The following is a 21,176-nucleotide window of genomic DNA, read 5'->3' as shown; positions in this document are numbered from 1 at the left end:
CCATATTGGACAGAAGAATTCTAGAAGTTTGGCTGTAAAAGGAAGGAGTGAAATAAAATGGTACTTGGAAGGAGCAGGGAGGTGGAAATACAGATAATAGAAATCTGTGCATTTTGTGTGTGTCCTGGGGAAAAGGAAAGAAATCAAAGATGACAGAAACATACGGTATAATTAAGGCGGTTTTGGATTATTGGTCAGATTTGAGTGGGGGTGTAATAGGGGCAAAAAAGTTGAATGGATGACTTGTGATAGAGACCTTCTGTTCCAGGTGTTCAAATACAAACAGAGTGTGGGAGAATGAAACCAGAAGCTTTTTAAATTTTTTTTTGAGTTGTCACTCTCTTCATCATTTTTTCCGAGTATGTATGCCAAGAGAGAGAAAGGTGTTTGGAAATGGAACCATTTCCTGTGAGCCTCAGAGGAGACCCTTTCCTGACCAGAAGTGTTCTCAGCAGAGGACGAGCTCCCTGGGAATAGAAGTCCTATCTATGTCTCTCTTCCAACCTAATGTTATTTGTAAATTAGCTCAACCCCCTTGCCCTGCCCCCAGTCCTAAAATGTGTATCAGATCTGAGGCCCCCATTTTCAGTTTCTAAACAAAATTATTATGCAAAATCTTTGTTACGTTAGAGGTGGAAGGGACCTGGGATCATCTAGTCCCATATCTGTATTTTGTAAATTAGGAAATGGAGGACCAGAGAAATCAAGTGATTAATTTAAGGTAGTGAAAGTGGCCATTTAGGACACTGCAATGCCTTTTAATAAAAAATGCATTGTTTCCACAACTCTACCTGGGGAAGTAGCAGCCTGTGTTGTTGTGACTGGGGCATTTGCACACCTGGCACCTGCATTTCTATTTAAATACTGTCAGAGATTATATAGATGGCTCGAGTTATGGTTATCTGGAGGGTTTGGTACTGTGTTCTGTGTGCTCTGGGGCAAATTTCTTAACCTTTGTAAAGCCCAGTTAAACGGCAATGGTAACTTCTTCGTGAACTTAAATGCAGAACAAAAGCAACTGCACAGTGCTTAGAAGTCGATGTACAGTAACTGCTCAAGTTTTTCTCTTCTACCACTTGGCTTTTGCTCATTCATTTTTGTTGTTGTTAACTTATTTTGTATGACTGTTTCAGCTCCTAAAGGGACTGATACGGTACTAATCAGTAGTTAAGAGGCTCTAGACTTGACCCCTTGGGTTTAAATCTGCACTCCATCACTTAGAGCTAAATTCCTAAAGCTGTGCTTCAATGTCCTCATGGAACACGGGACGGTAGCACTTCCCTCATACAGCGCTGTGAAGATGAGGTTGTTAGTACTTGCCAAATAGGACAATTTTCAACACACAGGCAGCACTCAAGGGTTGGCTGTTGTTGATAATGTGATAGTGAAATATAATAGGGTACAAGCTATTTTGTGTGTGTGTCCCCAAGGGGACATAAAGGCATCATATTTAATAAATACTTAGTTGTATGTGAAGAATACCCACTGCCTCTTCATATGGTAAATTATACCAAATGTACCTGAAAGATGATTTCCATTCTTAAAAGTGAAAAGGTAACACAGAATTAGGTTATTCTTTCCTCATAGTAATCATAATCCTCATTGGTCAAGGGAAGCTACAGCCAGGACATCTGAGTTCTGATCCACAGATTGGTTACGTGGCCTAAGGAAAGTTACTGAACATCTGGGCAAAATGAAGGTTTCTTTCCACTCCAGAATTCACTCTATCCCAGTTTAATCCCTCATCCTCTTGTCCCCCCCACAAATGCGGAAAGGATTTAGAATCTTCCTGAGGATTGACTGTTTTTACCCAGGTGGGTCTCTTCGGATTTACTATATCTCTGACTGGTCACAAAATATAGTTTGTGTTACAAAACAGTTTGACACATAGCAACATACCAAGCTGTTACTGTCCTATGAATGCATGGAACTGATATAACCCTCCATCTCTTCCTCTCTCATTTAAACCAACAAACACATATAGAGCACCCTATCTTGTGCCAGTTAAAATTCTACATGCTAGCATAGAATGAGATAGGATAGGTCCCAACATTTACGGAATTTTCATTCTAGAGGTTCAGACCAAATAATAAATAAAGCAGTGAGCAGGATGTTATTAGATAGTGATAGATGTGATGAAGAAAAAATAGGGTTATGTGAAGGGTGTGCTGAGATGAGTGGCACTTCTTTTGATTGGTTAGAGAATATCTCTATGAGGAAGACATATTTGATCTGAGATTTGAATGAGCTCAAGGAGCAGGCAATTTGAAGTTCTGAGGTTAAACTCAATTTGGGCAGAGGGAACAGATGTGCAAGTCCCTCAGATGTAAAGGGCCTGTACTATTTCACAGGGAATTGAAATAGTAATGGAAGGGGAGGCTGAGAGGTGGCAGAGGCAAGCTCAATGGTTTTGTAGACCTTAGCATGCATGGCAATTAATTGGAGGGTTGGCAATGTGGATCACAGAGCCCCACCACCAGTATTTTTGATGATGTAGGTCTGGGTTTAGGGCCTGAGAATGTGCATTTCTAACAGGTTCTAAGGTGGTGCTGCTACTGCTCTGAAATCATACTGAGACCCACTAAACTAGCTCATCTGGGGCCTTATAAGCCAAGAAAAGGTATTTGGGTTTTATTGTCAATGTACTGGGCAGCCAGTGAAGAATCCGAGATGTTATGTGATCTGATTAACATATTTAAAAGATCACTCTGAGGAATATAGAGAAGAATAGATTTTAAGGGAGAAAGTGAGAAAGAGGAGAGAGCAGTCAGGAGGTTATTGGAGCAGTCCAAGCCCCAGATGTCTTAATTGCCAGGGTGGTAGAGGAGCTGCTGAAAAGTACACTGATTGCAGATATGTTTTAGAGTTAAGATCCCACAAGACTTGATAATGTATTGGAACTAGGAGACGGGCAAAAAGGAATCAAAATAGGCCTAAGATTTTTGCCTGAGTTAATAGGGTGGTTAGGGTGGTGTCATTTGCAGAGATGGGGAAGTTACTAGGGGAGGTTTGGATGGACTAGGAATTGGGATTGAAGAGGAAAATCAAGAGTTTTGGTTATGAGATACTTATGGGACATCAAAATGGAGATGACCATGAGATTATTGGGCATATAAGTCAGAGCTCAATAAATAGGTCAGGATTTGAGGTGTGAATGTAAGAGTCATCAACTTGTAGATGGTATTTAATGCCATGGAGTTTGAGGTAACCACATGGTGGTGAAGACTGTAGAAAGAGAAAAGGAGCCCTGGGGTGCGCCAACATTTAGAATTGAGGCAAAGAGATGAGAGTATTGGAGACTGAAGAATGGCAGTGAAGAAAAAGGCAACTATGTTGTCACACAAAGAAGCCAAGGGAAGAAAATCCCAAGCAGGATTTGGCAGCTGTGAAGTATGTTCTTGTTGGAATTTAGGAACTTACTTGAACATGACCAAGATTAGATAGATATTTGTCTATTAGATTTGGACACACACGTAGGTGGTTGATGACCTTGGCAAGAGAAATGTCTGTCAAGAGTTATATGATGCCTTGTGTCTCTCCTTGTTGTCTTTCATTATTGCTTTTGAAGTGGCTCTGATGTATTCACTCTGATTTGATATTAGGATCATCAAGAAAAGGGACCTTTTGTTGTTCCTACTAATTTCATTCCCTCAAGCACATAGCACAATGTTATGCCTACCATTGGAGCAAATGTTTAATAAAATATTCTCTTGTTTCATTAAACCCAAAGAGAGGCACAGAGAAATTGTTTTGAGGAATTGGCCTACACTTTACAGTTGAAATGCACAAGTTAGGGGCCATCAAGACATTGTCAATTATTTTGAAGGACTGCCTCATCAACACTTATCAAAAAGCATCTTCTGTTTGATAGTCCTCTATCAAAGGCAGCTGTTAAATTTCCTTTTGGTCATTAAAATGTAACATTTAAAAGGCCTATTTTAAGATTTACAATTCCATTCTTATATTGTATCTTTAATATTGAAGCTGTATTTTTGTATAGTACTTTCCTGAGTGAATCTCTAAGAATACTATATAAACACAGTAAACACGCGAGATCCCATTGGACTTCAGTAGCTTATTAAGGATGTAAGTATATCTTACATACAATTTAAAGCTGTTTTTTCCCCCAAACCAAGAAGAGGTATTTGAGTAGATTTGCTGTTTTTATTCCTTTTTTTCATTTATTTTAAGATATTAATATTGACAAGGATGAAGTAATGATTACCATGGACAAATGATTTTTGAAGTGCTTTGTAAATCAAATGATAAAAAGACCAGTAGTAACAGCAGTAACTAAATTCTGTGTTAAAATAAGTTTTGATATTTTCTAAACATATTATTGCATAATGTGAAATTGTACCCCAATTTCATTATGAAAATCGAGTGTAATATTGAGATCTTTAATGAATAAAGCAGTATTTACTTAAGCAGTAATTTACTGTGGCTTGTTATTTTTAAGTCTTGATTAATGAATTTTTGCCCTGATCTAGAGAAGTTTTCTGTCTCAAATGTCTTTTCAGTGTAACCTCTTCTCCACCCATCCTTGTGTGCGATTTGCTATTGTTTAATGTTAAGGGTAAGAGCCCCTGAGGAGTAGCAACTGATAGTCAAACTAGGCCACTGGTGAAGGAGAGTTTATGTGAAAATCGCTTGGGTAAGAAAACAGGCTCAAGCATTCCTGTTTAAAAGGGAAGGGAGGATTTAAATGGCAGTTACTGCGATTTAAAAATATTAATGAAAACTAGTGTTGTTAAGCAGTAAATTACAGTTGTTAATGCATTTTTTTGGCATTAACAGAATTTTGATGTTACTTTTTTTGTCATTACCAGAATTTCTTACACTTAGGTTATAAGCTTTGGTTATTTTCACTGTATCTTTGGGTGACATTTAGTTTAATTTTGTTATTGCTTCAAAGCATCTCAACCAAAAGATTAAGAACATTGGCAGAGATGTGAGTAGGTCAAAGGTATGTTAAAAATTTTGCTGGTGAATAAAAGGTCAAATAAGTTAACGAAGTTTTAAAGCTACTTAGAATTCAGGCCAAATGCCGGCCTCTAGCTCGTATTCTTTTCACTAGACTACATTATGTAGTCAACAAACTTTAAATAGAAAGACACATTCTTAAGTTTAATGTAAATAGATCACAATTGGGAAGTAACATATAATTGATCTTACAGGCTCTGCTTGTCTAAATTCTACTTTTTTTTTTAAGAACTTAGTCACTCATGTCTTCTCTTTGAAGTATACCTTGATACCTGTCTGCCGCCACACTCCCACAGAGCTTGTTTCAACTTGCTCTCATTGCTCTGAATTTTCAAGATTACCCATCTGATTTATGACACTACTTCTTCGCTTTGTTTTTGTTATTTAATTCCTTACACATTGTATCTTCCCTATGGGATTTCTAGTTTAGTGTGGAAAGATCTGGGTCTGATTTAGAGATGCTTTCCAATTTCCAGGCCCAAAGGTGACAAATGCTTTATTTGAAGTAATGCTAGAGAACACTGAGATGCTTTTCATTGAAGTTCTGTATAAATAATATGCAACTAGTGCTCTGCTTTTCTTCCTTTTTTTTTTTAAAGGTAAGCTTATCTCTCATAATTAGAGATGGGTTTCCATCACAGACTCAAAGACCCTTAGGAAATAAGGGTCCCACATACACAGAACATAAAACTGTGAGTCAGAGGAGTTATTGCAGTGTGCGGTAGACCGGTAACACATCCCAAGAAGTTGCTATTCAGTCTGGACCTTGAAGGGTAGATAATAGGTGTCAAAGCAGAGAGGATGGAGAGGACATTCAAATGGAGACCAAATGAGCAACACCTGGAGATGGGGAAGTATTCGGAATGATGAAAGCAGGGGATGGGAAGATCAGGGTGGCAGCAGGGTGTACCTGTCAGACCTTCATTCCCGGCCATTCCCCTTGAAAGCCAAGTCCACTGTGGACAAAGTTGTTCCTGCGGCTTTGTCTCCTTGCCTGTGGCAGTGGACTTCTCTATTGGCCTTCCTGATAAAACTCTTATAAAACCCTCAAGTTCCCAGTTATCTCTTGCTAATAAATCTAGCGTGTATTTTTCAATACTTCAAAAAAAAATGTAATCAATTTTTAGAAAATCTAACACAGGTAATCCTGATCTAAAAAATTCACTTTCTTTTTTGATGGTAAGAACTTTTTTCCTTCTCAATGATATGCATAGATACGTCATGTTTTGTGGGAAGTATTCATTGAATTCTTTCATTCAATAAATATGAGTGCCTACTATGTGGCAGGCATTGTTCCAGAGATTCTGTACATTTGCAAACTTGTGATACAGGACAGTGGAGACAAGTCCTTAATCACATGAAATTAATGACTCTTTAATGGGAGAAGATATAGGAAACAAGGATGTGAGTTGCTGCTAAGCCCTAAGGCAAAAAGTAAAGCAGAGAAATAGAGGTGTGATTTTAAGGTCAGGAAGAGACCCTGTAGAGGGTCCTGAGTCAAGAATGTTCTAGGTGTGTTCAGGACGAGACAATAGTCATATGATTGGAGTGCAGTGCCTGGGGGAAAGTGGGAGAGAGTTGATTGGTGAAGCTAGAGGTAAGGAGGACAGATTCTAGGACTCTAGATGTTACTCTAGGTGAGGTCAGAAGCCATTGGAGGGTGTGAGAGGAAGTGCAGTGATCTGACTTATGTTTTAAAAGGATCGCTCCAGCTACTAGGTTGGGACATTGATAATAGAATGCAGAGTGACAATATTGGGACTAGGGAGACCAGTTAGCAGCTTGAACAGAGGTGTTTGGTGAACAAGGCTGTTTGGTAGATTCTAGGTTTATTTATAATACAGTATAGAGCTCGCAGAGTTTGTCAATGGATTACATTGTGTGTGTCTGAGAGGGGATTTTTGGCTCCAGCCATTGAAAGAATTGTGATGTACTGCGATGGGGATACTTGGAGAGGAAAAGATTTGGTTTGGATAAACTGGGGAGAGGAATTGTAAATTCAGTTAAGTTGGAGATTCCAGTTAGTCACTGGAATCCAGATGTCAGGCGTTGGGTTTGCAAATCTGTAGTCAAAGGGAGAGATTTAAGCTAAATATTTGGCATATAAGATTTTCATCCTGTAGATTTTGTAAAATTCTTGTTAAATATTTATTGTACGAAATTTTAAAAATTTGTTTTTTGTTGCTATTACAAAAGAAGGTGTTTTTCTTCCATTATGGTTTCTGACTAGTTTTTGCTTATGTTCTCATAGGTTATTGACTTTAGCACGTTAACTTTGTACCGAGCCACCTTCCTGAATTGTCTTATTTGTAAAAGTTTTTTAGTTGATTCGTTGATTTCTCCTCTCTGACTTCTCTGTGGAATTTTACCAAACTGTTCAATTCTGAGAAGTACTACTTTCTTTCATGGTTCCATTTGCTTTCCTTTGTCTGAAATATCAATTATCGCTTCTCTTTTCCTGTGAGTTTCTATTCATTCTCCCAAACCCAACTTACATTTCCCATCTGTAAAACATTTCTGAATTCCTAGGAAAGCTTCCCTTAGTATGAGCTTCAGCTCTACCACCTGCATCCCTAGATTAGAGCAATCATTAAACTTCATTGTAATTTTGTATGTGTCAGTCCTTTTGGAGTACAAACCCAAACGGGTTGGATCTGGGTCATGGCTTTACATCCCCAGTGTTTAGCTGAATCTGTCACATGATTGTTATAGGATAAATGTTTATTGAACACCTGAGGCGGTCAATTTCTGCATACTAAAAATGTTTTGAAATTGGAGAAAATTTTTTATATGGATTTTATGAACTTGTTATATTTATTTTAACACTTTTAAATATTTATTTTTGTAACTATTGTAAAGGAAATCTTTTCTAATGTGCAATACATAATGAAGTGAAATTCTACTCCTAAAAATTAAAAGACTATTATTTTAGAAAATTGATATGCAATGTAGGAACTTTGCTTCTGTTTTTTCCGTGATGCTTGAGTGCATAAAGGTGCTTAGATTTGTGAGATCTTAAAGTTTAAAAAAGTAAATGGCCAGATGTTACATATTTATTTACAAAGAAGCCCTTTTACTTATTTGGATTTGATTTTTGCCTAGGAAATGGGGAGAGGGAGGAATTAGATTTTCTATTTTTCTCAATGGAAAGCAGTATATTTGTTTTAACAAAGGCAATCAGCCTTTCATAAAGGTAACATTTTCAAAAGCTCTAATTTGTAGCACTTTAAAAAAAAATCTATGCATAATTGCATGTAGTTACTTTATATTTATTTTCATGTTTAATTATTTTCAAATCAAATCATTGAATTGGTTCATGTGAACCTTTTCAGGATGTCTACTACTGTTTCTGTTATAAATCAGTTAAGAGATTGTTCTAATAAATGACATTGAAATATATTTACTATAATTATTTGTAACATTTTTCATTGAAACAAAAATATAATTTATCAAATAACCAATCACAGATCATTGTTCATTGCTAAGTGCAGTAGGAAATACAACATGCTACTTTTTTGCAGGGAGTTATAAATGTAGGCGGAGAGCTGAAACTCGGACTCAGAAAAAAAATGTTAGGAGAGCTGAAACTTGTATTCAGAAAAAAAAAGTTACATTTATGGAATCTGTTGTATGTGCTATGTAGGTGGAGACTGTAAGTAGTAGGAGTGCGGGGGAGGGGTGAGGGTAGTTTCAGCTAGACTTTGAAGGATAGATGGCAGGGTTTATCTGGATAGAGAGGCAGAAGGCATTAGATTGGAAACAAATAAAATGAAAGGCACAAAGGTAAGAGCTACTATGAGGTGTGAGAATGAGATACTGATCTCCATCCTGAACCAGTAAGGATTTTATAATTTATCCCATCAAAGAAAATGTTATACTTTCACATTGCTATAGTGAACACACTTGAACTGAACTTAATGGAGGCAAATGTCAAATTTCTTTGTTATTATGTTTCTTCGTATTACCAAATAATGTAGACATATGGTTGAAAACAAACAAAAGAATGCTGATAAAACAGTTAACATTTTGATGCATTTTTTTCTGTATGTCAAAAACATATACACAAAGATTTTTTGTTTTCATTAAATTAGATCATATTAGAAAGTTACTTTAAAATACATATATTTTATTTTCTGTCTTTTGTTTTTCTTTTAGGAAAAAAACAAAAGCCAAGGCACCACTTCCTCCCGCTGAGACCAAATACCTTGATTCCGCTTCAGTTAATGATTCTGTAGAATCCTCTGCTTTCATCATGGAACAGAAAGAAAGCATGGTAGATAAAGACATTGAACTCTCAGTTGTTCTACCTGGGGATGTTATCAAATCTACTACGGTTCATGGAAGGTATGACGGAGCGAATGAAATACCAGAACTACCCTTTCTTCTGTCATTGAAACTCTCTGTTTTATACTTCTTGATTTTTTCTTTGACAAAATACTTCATTCATCACTCAGTTTAGTTAACTATTAAAAAAATGCTAAAAACTATTAGTTTTCTAACAATGTTTTAATATTAGTACAATGAATTCCATAACCCCAGTGCAGTGACTCTTGAAATTTAGAACTATTTTATATTTTGTTCATCATTTAATATATTTTTTAAAAAATAGTCTTTCCCAGAGGAACAGTCATCAGTTATATTGATTTTGTAAGTCAAAATTACAAAAGCAAGCCAGTGACCCATAAGAAAACCCTCCCCTTTCTCTCCAAATTACTCTTTTTCTCTTAAGCTGTTTCCCGAAATTTGGTTTTCCAGAAGTTACTAACTACTCTTAAAATGTTATGCTTCTTTATGTATCAAAACAGATAAATGTCTATTAAACTTGCTGGATTTTTCACATCATTGAATGATTTAATTAATTTACTAACAATGTGGATAAGTTAATGGAAATGCAAACTTAAATGTTAACCCAGCAAGAAAAAGTGAAGATGTGATTTAAGAGACCAATATTTTTAATACTTGTATGAAAATTGGAAAACTTTAGTAAAGCCAAGTGTAATTTTCCACTTCATTTTGAAGTGGAAAATTATATGAGTTGTATACTTGGTTTTATTCCACCTTTCACCTCCAACCACCCGTTTGTTATCAGGAGCCCTGTTTTAGAAATTTAAGCTGTTTTGACCTTAGTATAGTGTGTGTGTGTGTGTGTGTGTGTGTGTAGACCAACAGAATAAGTAAGCAACATATTGGGTATTATGTTCTTACAATGTGGTTTTGTCTAGAAGAAACTCAACATAACCTTAATCTTAAAATTTATCATTAAGATTATGTGTAGCTTTACAAATTATTGGAAGTACATGAAAATAAAAAAGTTCAGCATTAGCAAACAATAGATAGTATTATTAAATTCTCATGAAATTTAAGTAAAGTTGGATTTTGCCATTTATTTTGTATTGAAATAGTTTGGGCGATCACACTTTGTGTGATTTATGAGGCTGAGACACCTGTGATGGCCCTGGGTGGGCTTCTGCCTCGGGTGCAGGTAATCACCTGAGTCATGTCTCTTCAGGGTGAGGAAGGCATCTTGTAAGTTAGAGACCATGGCCATCATATTCAATCTTTGAAATAATACTATTACCCTGGTTTAGAAAGAATAATGATGATGGGTGTGGCTTGGCACAATAAAGGCAATTCCTTTTCTTTTCCCTCAATTCAAAGTAAGTTAAAAGATAAAGTCAGCATTTTTTTTCAGTTCTTCACTGATGCTGACAAGTAACAATGGTTTCATTATCCGTACTCTAAAATTTCTTCTTGGATGTACCAGTCATCTGTTTATATTGCCGTCTTCTCTGCTATTAGTCTTCTGGGTTCTTCAGATTTTTTTTAACCTCAGTGACTTCAGTATTAGAGTTATGGATTTCCTCTCAACCCTGTCTGCCATCTCAATTATTTTAGACTTTTCCACATGCTACCCTAAGCTAACTTTTCTTCTGTTTCCTTAATTCTGGGAACCTGTATCCGTAGTGCTTCCACTCTCCACCAGGATGGTGGTATCTCATCACTGAAAGCTGCCCCATTACTGAGATCTTAGGGTGCCCTCTTTGCACACAACCTTTGTGACGTCTGATTTATGACTGCTCTTCTGTTTGTTGCATTTTTCTTCATATTGGATTCAACTTGGATTTTCCTCAACTTGGATTCTGCATCAATCATTTCTGCTATGTTTGTACTTACAGGACCCTAGGTTTTCCTCACCCTTTTGACCTTCCAGCATGTTTGCCTCCCAGGTCCTTAAACCTGAGTAATTTTCTATTAATCGGCTTTTTGTTTCTGGGCTGCCCACTCTTGTTGAATTGTCCCAGTTTTCTTATCTATAAAAATGTCTTATAACCGAACTGTTGTTAGGATTAAATGAAATACTATCAGTGCCTGGCACATATTGACTTCTTCCATTTCCTATTCAGAACTTCTTTCCTTAACCCTGTGCTCTCTCCATTTACTGTCTACCCTCAGATTAATCTATAACACCCCTCTGTTTGTGGCACTATTTTGATTAAAACAAACAAACAAAAAACTTCAGGGACAATTCAATACCAAATTGAGGAAATCCAAGCTACCAAGCCTGGAGATTGGCACACCTTATTTTCTTCTCCGATATTAAGTAGGTTTTTCCTTCTCCACTTCCCTTTGAATACCGTTAGCTTCAACCCCATGATTCTCTTGTTCTACAGATACTCTACTTTTCCCAGCGCCACACTTTAATGAAAGATTTTCCATGGGGAGTACCCTGCCACCCACATTTTCTCCAGTTAGTTTCCTTAACTGACGTGACATTTTTCATATAAAGGCTCCTTGATCTCCCCAGAATGAATTATTACCTATGACTTCCAAACTCTTCTGACACTTTATACTGTTGATGGTTACCATCTGCTGTCCTATGCTATAATTTATATGTATGCCTTAGCTTTTTAAATAAACCATAAGATCCATGTGGGCATCGTTGCTTTTCTTCCTAGTGCTTAACACAGTTTGGTGCAATGCAATAGGCATTTAATAAATTCATTACAATGCATATCGTCTCCCTAAACCCTTATATGTAGATGGAGATAGCAACTTAAATGATGTGCTTTGAGAGATATTTGGATGGGCCCTGGTTGCTTTCCCAGCATCTTTTAAAGGAAGATATTTTCTCCAGGTAGATAGCAAGGCAAGAATTACCCAGACTGGGAATGCTCCAAATTCTGATTGCTTTTTAAATTTTGTATAGGGCTGGACATGTTTTCTGAGAGTAGAATTCATTTCATATCATTATTTTTACTAGGGGGTTTGATTTAGGGACTCTGTTCCCAATAGTTTTATCACTCAGGAAACACTCAATTTGCAGATGCTATGACTAATATTTTTATATTGTTTATGATTTAAAGTGGTTGTGTGATTCTAAATATCGTAGGAGTTTGATTCTGGATATCTTTGGGGTGATTCTAGATATTTTAGAGTACAATTTAGGATAACTTAAGAGTGTGATTTGGGGTAGCTTGAATGCTGTAGCTATTGTTGGCCTATTGTTTTTTTTAAAAAAACTATATTTAATGATGACAGCAAAAATGTTCAAATAGAAAAAATATATTCTATTTCTGAACAATGTTAGCTATCTAATATGAAGACCTGTGACACAGATTATAACTTAAATTTCTTCATGGATTGGTTACTAGAATAGGAAAAGTTTCAATAAAATTATAAAGGAATTTGGTAGGGGACTAGGGAAGAGTAATTTTAAATAAGTTGTAGTACATAGGGTTTTCTTAGATAAATCAGAGTTCTATATGTCACTGTGAAGGGTCTCTAATGTAATTTTTGACACCATTTTTTCTTAATTCATCAAAATATTCCTTATATGTTATGTTTGTTTTGATAGTATTATTTTTATACATTTCCTTTGAAGAATAATACTAATATTATACTAAAATAAATGGTTATAAAACTTACATGATTCATTTAACTTTTTAGATTTATTTTTTTCCAAAATATATTCTTGGGGGAAATTTTTAGAATATTCCCTCCCCTCTGTCATCTTATGTAACTCATGGAGAGGTATGCTAGAATGTTCCATTTGAGAGAATGTCTATGTACAGCTTTATCGTCAGAAGAATGCGCTTACTTGTACATAGATTTTTCACCAAAGAGCTTATTCAGATTAGGAAACACAATAAGGTTGGAGGTGGTACTAGACTTCATGCTCAGGGGAAAACTAAAATCTTGTTATCCTAAATTAGGTTGATAGCCTTGTGCTGGCTTAACAATCTTTTGGTACCAGAGCTTAGTGATACTAACTTTTTAATGACCAAAAGTCACCCCAAGTCTTCCATCTTGCTTTTGCAATCCTTTGCTTACATTGAGGGTAGCTGCAGTGCCAGCCTGAAAACTTAGGCATTTCTGTGTATCCTGACATCATGTATAATTGGATTGAAGAAAGGAGGCATTAGAATATTTTATGTATACATACTCATACAGGACACTGTAGTAGAGGTATATATGTGTCTGTATATATGTGTGTATGTGTATATGCATACACGTATCTATATATGTGTGTGTGGTGCTGGTAGAGTGAAGGACCTTTTTCACCAGACGGAGCAGTTCTGTTCCTTACTAACAGTGAACGTTAAAGGGGACTGCTGTTAGAGACAAGCTGCCTAGGGGCTGTCCCCATCAGGAAATGTTACACCATACAACAGCATAAGGGGTGGTATCCACCAGTATTGGGAAAAGTTAATTTTTAATGAAAATGAGCTTATAGGCTAAACTGTTACAGACAGACCCTACATAGAATAAGGAAATGTGTGGGTACATTTGTACATCACTCTAGGTCCTTACCTTATAGTCACGTATCTGCCCAGTATATGGTTTTTCCTTGCTGAAGAAGTATTTGTTCCTTTTTTCTCTTTTCTCTTTCTCTGGGACAATTTTAAATAACTTTCAAATTGGAAAACTTGGTAAAAGACTGCCAGTGAACCTCTTTGTTACCCTATCAGGGGAGCACCTTGTATGTTAATATGGCCATCCTGGTACACTCTCTCTTATAAGAGGGAAGAGTGGAGTCAACATCCTGTCTAACAGGAGATTTCACTTTTTTCTGCCCCTACCATAAATGGGAATTTGTTTTGATTTGAGCAAATCTGCGAATGCCACGAAGGAAAACACAAATAAAGAAAGCATAGAACTTGAAGTTAGAAATGTCAGGCCCTATCGTTGACTCCATAGCTTGCTCTGTGACCTCAAGCAAGTTGCCTTACGGTCTGACTTTTGGCTATAAAATAACCCAAAGACATGTTGCACATGATCTGTGGTCTGATTTGCCTGTCCAGTAGCACCAATTTATAGCAGAGTTAAGACTAACTCTCCCAAGGTTTTGACTGGCACTGGATAGGTGAGGTAATGATCTCAAGAACTTTTTACATGGAGTACAGTGCCACCTGTTGGAATATAGTAGACTCTGAAAAATGGCAAGATACTGAGTCATTTCTGTTAAACACCCTCCGAATTCATTACTGAATTAGGTGAGTTAACTAATGTAAGATGGATAAATTTCAGTAACAATAGGGAATGTTCTCAAAATCCCCATACTATTATTGGTAAATCTAATTGGGTTATTGGTGTGCATTTTCATGGGACAGCTAGAACCATTTCAACTCAACTGTTTTAAAGGTTTGTTGAAAATTTGTAAAACGTTTTTGTTAGGTACTGGGGCAGATTTAAAGAATCATAATAAGGAATAATCTTATTCATAAAGATCAGCCCCTTATCAGGTGCTTGAAATCCATTTGTTCATGATAAATACATCCAACATGCATTCTCATTTTCCTATGAGAGTCCCTGTTTGTACCTGTTTTCCCAGAGTAATTACTAATAGTGCCCCCTTTCACTCTCAGGTGTCCCAGATTGGATGATAAATTAATAGCCACCCTATTGGTAAGTGACTTTACTTAAATATCTCCAGGGTTTGGAAATTCACTGAGGCAGATGTTATACATCTTGCTGATCTGAAAGCTCTTTGATGAACCGTGACCCACATTTTTGATACTCAATGGGATCTTTACAACACGGAAGTGGAAGTCTTGTATTATCTAGCAGGTACAACTAGGACATTAATGCATGTGTGTCACAAATGCATGAAGGGTCACCAATGTATTTTGGGGTGTTTAGTGATGTCATCAATCTATGAAGTACAATTGTAGCAGATAGCAGACAGCCCGTTGAAAACCATCCACCCCATCCTGCATCCTGACTTGCGGTACTATTCAACTTAATGGTAGCTAAAGGAGTACAGTTTTAAGAGTCAGTACATTCTAATCCTAACGGCTCCCTAATTTTACATATGGTCTTCGTCATCTGGTCATCTAACTTCTCTAACCTCAGTTTTCACATTCATTAAGTGGGAGTAGCTTTTGTGGTGGTTGTGGGCTTAAAGGAAGTAATAGATATGAAATTAATATAAAGCATCGTTATTTATTTGTAAAAAAGAAGTAGGAAATCTCACAGAGGTATCTCCATTTTCAAGAAGAGTTTTTGTTGTTTTCTAAGAAGCATTTTTAGAGAGTCTTAAAACAAGTTTTTAGAGAGTCTGCCCACTAGGAAATCATTATTTTACAAAAGAAAAATATGTAAATAATATTAACGCCAAGAAGACTCTGTTAAGTAATATAATGAACCAAAATTCAAAGTTATGTGGTGGTATAGAGGAGAAAGAGACTGTTTCTTTTCTGAATGAGGAAGTTATGATCAAGTTTAGTCAATTTCTTTCAAGTTTTAATGTTTTGGCTCGGGTTTCAGGTGATTGCTGGCACGTGCTCCTCTAGCAAACAGGAAAGCAAGCGTCCTTCCTGTGGTGATCCGGTGGTCGAACCTGTTAGCCAACTGCTGTTAGGTGTTATCAGCTCTGGATAATTATCCTCAAACCAAAACTGTTTTTGGTAGAAACAATTTGGCATCTGGGTGTATAATTCTAAACAACTACACTCAGGAGATGATTTTATTTTCTGTGGGTGCACTTTGTGACTAGTTAATCCCCACAGCAGCCCCCACTGGAGGCAGGGTCGGTTTAAATGTTAATTTCCTCCTTTTATAGTGTTACAGCTCCTTTATGGCAGAGCTAGGCAGTCAGTAATTCTCACCCTCAGAGTCATCTAGGTCAGGGTCATCTCTTCTGTGCTTTTAGTGCCAAAGGCTGAGGTTTCAATTAAATACTTCAAGCATTTGAACTGATCTGAGGCTGTTTTGGCAAAGATCTTAGCTCAACTTAATACTTATATCCCACCTCTGTGTAAAGATGTCATTCATGGCTTTACACACAACAAGGCTGCTAGTCAAATTTGTTAAACAAACAAACAAACAAACAACAGCCTTCACACCTATGTTTTTTTTTTTAAGCATATGAACCTCCTTTCAACAACTTTTTCTTTTATGTGTCAGATATTGTAGAGAACTCAGTTATATATTGTTTGCTGTGTGTTTGAGTTTATGGATGTTTAAGCAAAATTACCTGACATAAATAATCACTGATTCCTATAAATTCCTCAGTCAATGACATTGACCTCACTGTGTATTAGGTCCTGGAAATAAAGATTGCTAAAATGTGGTCCTCCTAGAGAGGAGGTCACATCTAGGTATAAATGGGACCCAGATAACATCTTGAGGTCATTGTCTTTAAGGTCTAGAAATAATTAGCCTGAACCCTTATCCTACTTCTTGTAGAAGATCCAATCCCCTTTATAATACTATTGTAAATTCCCCAGGGTTTATATTCTTGGAGCCACCTATGGCTCCAACTTTATCTTATTTTTTGGATGATTTTTCAGTCTCTAACTTTTGAAATTTTCCTTCTTTAATCCTTCCCAAATCTACCAGGACTTTGGTGATAGTTTGTGGGTTACCAGGGAGAGGTTAGCAAGCATATCACATAGCAAATAATTTAAATGAACATTTTAGGCCTTCTGTTGGATCCTTTCAGCAACCTTGCCACTTTGTGGTATCCCTGGGGTGTGACTACCCATGTTGACCTGCCCAGTTAGTGATTTATGGTCAGATCAGCCTGTGAGGTTGCTTGCGATCACTGAGCTTGCCAGATTGACTTCATTCTATTGTACAGCAGTGCTCTAGAACATAAAGTACATGCAGATGGATTTCCTTTCTGTTTTTTACCCCCCGAGTCATTTCCTCATATTTATATATCTAGTCCACTTGGAGCTTGCTTTAGTGTAAGAAATAAGGTAGATACGTAACATTTTTCATTAGATAGCTAGTCAATTTTCCCAATATCAGTTCTGAAAATTTCTTTCCCCAGAAATTTGAAATATCATTATCATATGCAGTATTAAATTCCCACTGGTCTTTATGTCCGTTACAGAACTTTCTAGTCCGTTGCATTTATCTGGGAATAGGAATAAGTTCAAGACAAAATTGACTTCTGTAATTATTGAATAAAGAATTGAACCTAGAATTATAGAATGAAAGAATAAAGTCATCAAGAAGTTCTATGATTTTTAGTTGCCTTTCGAAGAGGCAATTTTATTAGAAAACATTTAGACAGTGTGGAGTTCAAAAGTCATGATCTATAGCTCTAGTCCGTGTGGAACCTTTTTGTCATGAAATCTGGGAGAGTATGCAAAGATTTGTCAATGTAAGAAACAGCCAAACCTGCGGAGAATTTTTATAAGAGCTTATTTGAGCCTGAAATGGTGACAATTGCTAGGAAGCAAGATCTCAAATGCTTCTCAGAATTGAAAATTTTGCAATTTCTTTTATGCATTTGAAATCAAGGAGGGAACATACAGAAGATTACATAAAGATGGGAGAAAGCAAAACAGGGATTGGATTACAGGATAGTTAACAGGATTATGTGTTCTCTTGAGGTTGGTTACTATTATTTCAAAGGTGTGTTAACCTAGATGCATAACAACAATGGACAGAGCTTTGCTACAGACATGGAAACTCCACTTAGGAGAGTGGGGATGAGGTGCATATGAAAACAGATGTACTAAATTGAAAATTGCACCCTAAATGGTGAGATTCCTAGCCTCATTTCCCTGTCAAGTTCCTGAAAGCCAGTAGCCAGTTTTATGTCCCTAGTCAAGAGACTCGAGAGTTATTTATTGACATTTGTATTTCCCAGTGGGAAAAAAAATAGCCGGCCACCTGATTACCTTCAAGTAAAGTGCATCAACCTGTACCTCAATCCATGAAAATAGGACTTAAATTTACACAGTGTTTCAGTCTTAAATATGAACTAACAGCTAAATATCGCTAGAAATTTCAGAAAAGCACATAATAGAAAATATTTTTTAGTGTCTTTCTTTAAGGGCTCAATTAAAAAAGACTCAGAGACCACATTGTTCTGTTGATGGTGTGAATGAAAACACAAGTCTGTGCCAACAATTGGAATCTGTGAAAAGGGAAGCAAAAAATTGAGATGTGTCTCTGGATCTCAAGCTCAGTGTGCAATTTCCTATAGAAATAAATTCTGTATTATCATTAATATTTAAAATTGAATCACAGTTTGAAACTGTCTCATGCATTTACATGGTTGCTTTTTTTATTGCCCACGAACTTTTTTTTTTTTTTTTGTCAAGGACCAGCTAGTAGATATAATTAGACTTTCTGGGCCATAGAGTCTCAGTCACATCCGATGGCAAATCTGCCATTGTAACGCTAAAGCAGCCCTAATATTATGTGAACAAATGAGCATGACTATGTTCCAATAAAACTTTATTCTCAAAAACAGGCTGTGGGCCCACTTTGACCTGCAGATTATAGTTTGCTGACAATTGGTCTACTGTAGTATTAGAGTATTAGAGTATACTAATGGCAAAGTTAGGAGCCACTACTCTAATACTCTAATACTCCACCTAATAGAGTATTAGACCTATGAGTGCAGCTGTGCCGTAACACTTGCACTGTGTCTTCAATTCCTAGAAAATATTAAATACTGTTTGAATGAATTAAGAAATCTGTACTACATTCTTCTTTAGGATTTTATAGATGCTTAACTATACTTTCTAAAGCCCAAAGGGTGATAGTTCTTAATGCTTTATTATTATGAGAACTTTGGAATATAACCAATTTGTAAGCTAAAAACTGCTAATATTCTAAATAATATTGTGAAGGAGCATCTGCTAAACTAAGGACTCCCCTTGGGTAAGGAAAGGAATTTTCCTTCTCCTGAAATATATAATATGAAGACATTTTGGCAGATAAAACATAGGTAATTTTTAAACCAACACTATGGTCCAAGCAAGCTCTTCTGAATACTACTCAGGACTTTTTAAGTACTATAATTTTGTCTGCTTAAATATCATGTAGTTAGATTTTAAAGCTGCTTTCACAAATACTATTTTGTAGCCTTGTTTTATCTACTAAAACAAGAGACCCTAAGAAAATTCTTGAAACAATAACTTGAACAGTTGTTTTATGAAGTTGTTTTACGATCAGTATTACTCTTGTTTTACAGTAAACCTATGATGGACTTGTTGATATTCCTCTGCGCCCAGTATCACTTAAATCCATCAAGTTACACAATTGATCTGCTGTCAGCTGAAAAGAACTCCATTAAATTTAAGCCAAACACACCAATAGGCATGTTGGAGGTGGAGAAAGTAATTTTAAAGCCAAAAGTTTTGGAAAAGAAAAAACCTACACCTATAATACCAGAGGTAAGAATTTCACTGTAGATTTTGATATTTTATAGAAACAGTTGATACATTTTCTACGAATCTTCTTGAGATTTAGGAAGTAACATTCATCAAAAAGAGAATTTTACACGAAAATTGAAAAATTCTGTTTATGGTATCAATATATACTTGTAGATATCTCATTATTCTAGACATTGAGAAAGTTTATTTCAGTAAATTATGGTATTTCTATGGCTGTAATATGTGTTTCAGAAAACTGTGCGAGTGGTGATCAATTTTAAGAAAACGCAGAAGACAATAGTGAGAGTTAACCCACATGCATCACTTCAAGAACTTGCACCCATTATATGCAGCAAATGTGAGTTTGATCCATTACATACCCTGTTGTTGAAGGACTATCAGTCTCAGGAGCCCCTCGACTTGATGAAATCTCTTAATGACCTGGGACTAAGAGAATTATATGCCATGGATGTCAGCAGAGGTAAGTAAGACGTTTTGTTTTATTCACTTGATGTGCGTATATGTATATGTGTGTATTGTGTTTATATATGGTTATTCTCAAGTTCATAATGACACTTTAATGGATCCTATGGATAGAAGTCAATACATGCTATTGGAAGTAAGAAAAAACTAAATGTGATAAAATTTAGCTTGATTTCAGTTATTGAAATTGGAATGAAAACTTGTCTTTCTTGGCTGTCCTCACATTTTACACTTTTCCATCTACCCATGAATACTTTTTTGGTGAAATTTAACTTAATTCTTTGTGGCTTTGAGATTTAAACAGAGAATAAAAAATTACATCTAAATTCATTGTTGCTCTAATGAACCGTGAATTACTATAGCCTCAGCATGGTTTTATCTGGGTTTTCATGATCATTCAAGTTTGGAAGTTTCTTGTCAAATTTTTTCTAAGTTCAGCACCCAAAATCAACTGGTTTATAAAATGAATCAGTTTAATTCCAGAAATGTTCTAAATAGAAGTAGCTTGCCGTATTTATCTATAAAAACAATTTAATGTATTAAAATTTGGAGATCTTAGATAATGTTGGTTTGCGTGATGTCTAATAAATAGATAAATGCAAGCTTATTTATTCAACATGGATCTGTTTTATTAGGGGAAGCAAAAGTTTAGTGAAGGAGACATGTACTTACATTCTCTATGCATAGAGAACTTCAAACTTTATCCTGAGATTGTGGCTTTATGTAAATACATTGACAACTATTTCAACTCAGTGATGTTGTATATTTGGACAAACATCATCTTTAAGTCAATTTACGCTCTTTTACCCCCTCCTCTGTAGCCACTTCTGTTACTGCCTTCAATAAGTCATCTTTACAAGGTAAGACTAGGAATCAGTAGAAACAAATAATAAAATGAAATCTCTATTCCTATTCGGTAAATTGAGAATAAACTTCTAATTTTACCTGTTTTCTTAACATTACTAATGTGCACATTGTATAAGAGATTTTAACTTAGAAAATCTATGTGTTTTATTTCCTGAAAAATAATTTATAAGGCCCTCCTTGATTTCTGAATTTAATGCAATAATTACACTTCAATAATGGTTT

General features: G+C 36.0%; 1 protein-coding gene across 1 annotated transcript in view; it reads left to right on the top strand.

The window, feature by feature from the left end:
- Positions 1-21,176, top strand: part of COBLL1 (cordon-bleu WH2 repeat protein like 1) — a gene marked incomplete at its 5' end in the record, with an annotated part of 152,700 nt that overhangs the window by 86,416 nt on the left and 45,108 nt on the right. The window contains 4 exon segments of the mRNA XM_081050687.1: positions 9,139-9,327; positions 19,424-19,625; positions 19,857-20,085; positions 20,909-20,947. Coding sequence (XP_080906813.1) covers positions 9,139-9,327; positions 19,424-19,625; positions 19,857-20,085; positions 20,909-20,947 — 659 coding nt within the window.

The sequence above is a fragment of the Rhinolophus hipposideros genome (genome assembly GCF_964194185.1).
Source record: "Rhinolophus hipposideros genome assembly, chromosome: 6".
NCBI classification, from domain to species: domain Eukaryota; kingdom Metazoa; phylum Chordata; class Mammalia; order Chiroptera; family Rhinolophidae; genus Rhinolophus; species Rhinolophus hipposideros.
This window is presented reverse-complemented; position numbering and strand designations above follow the sequence as displayed.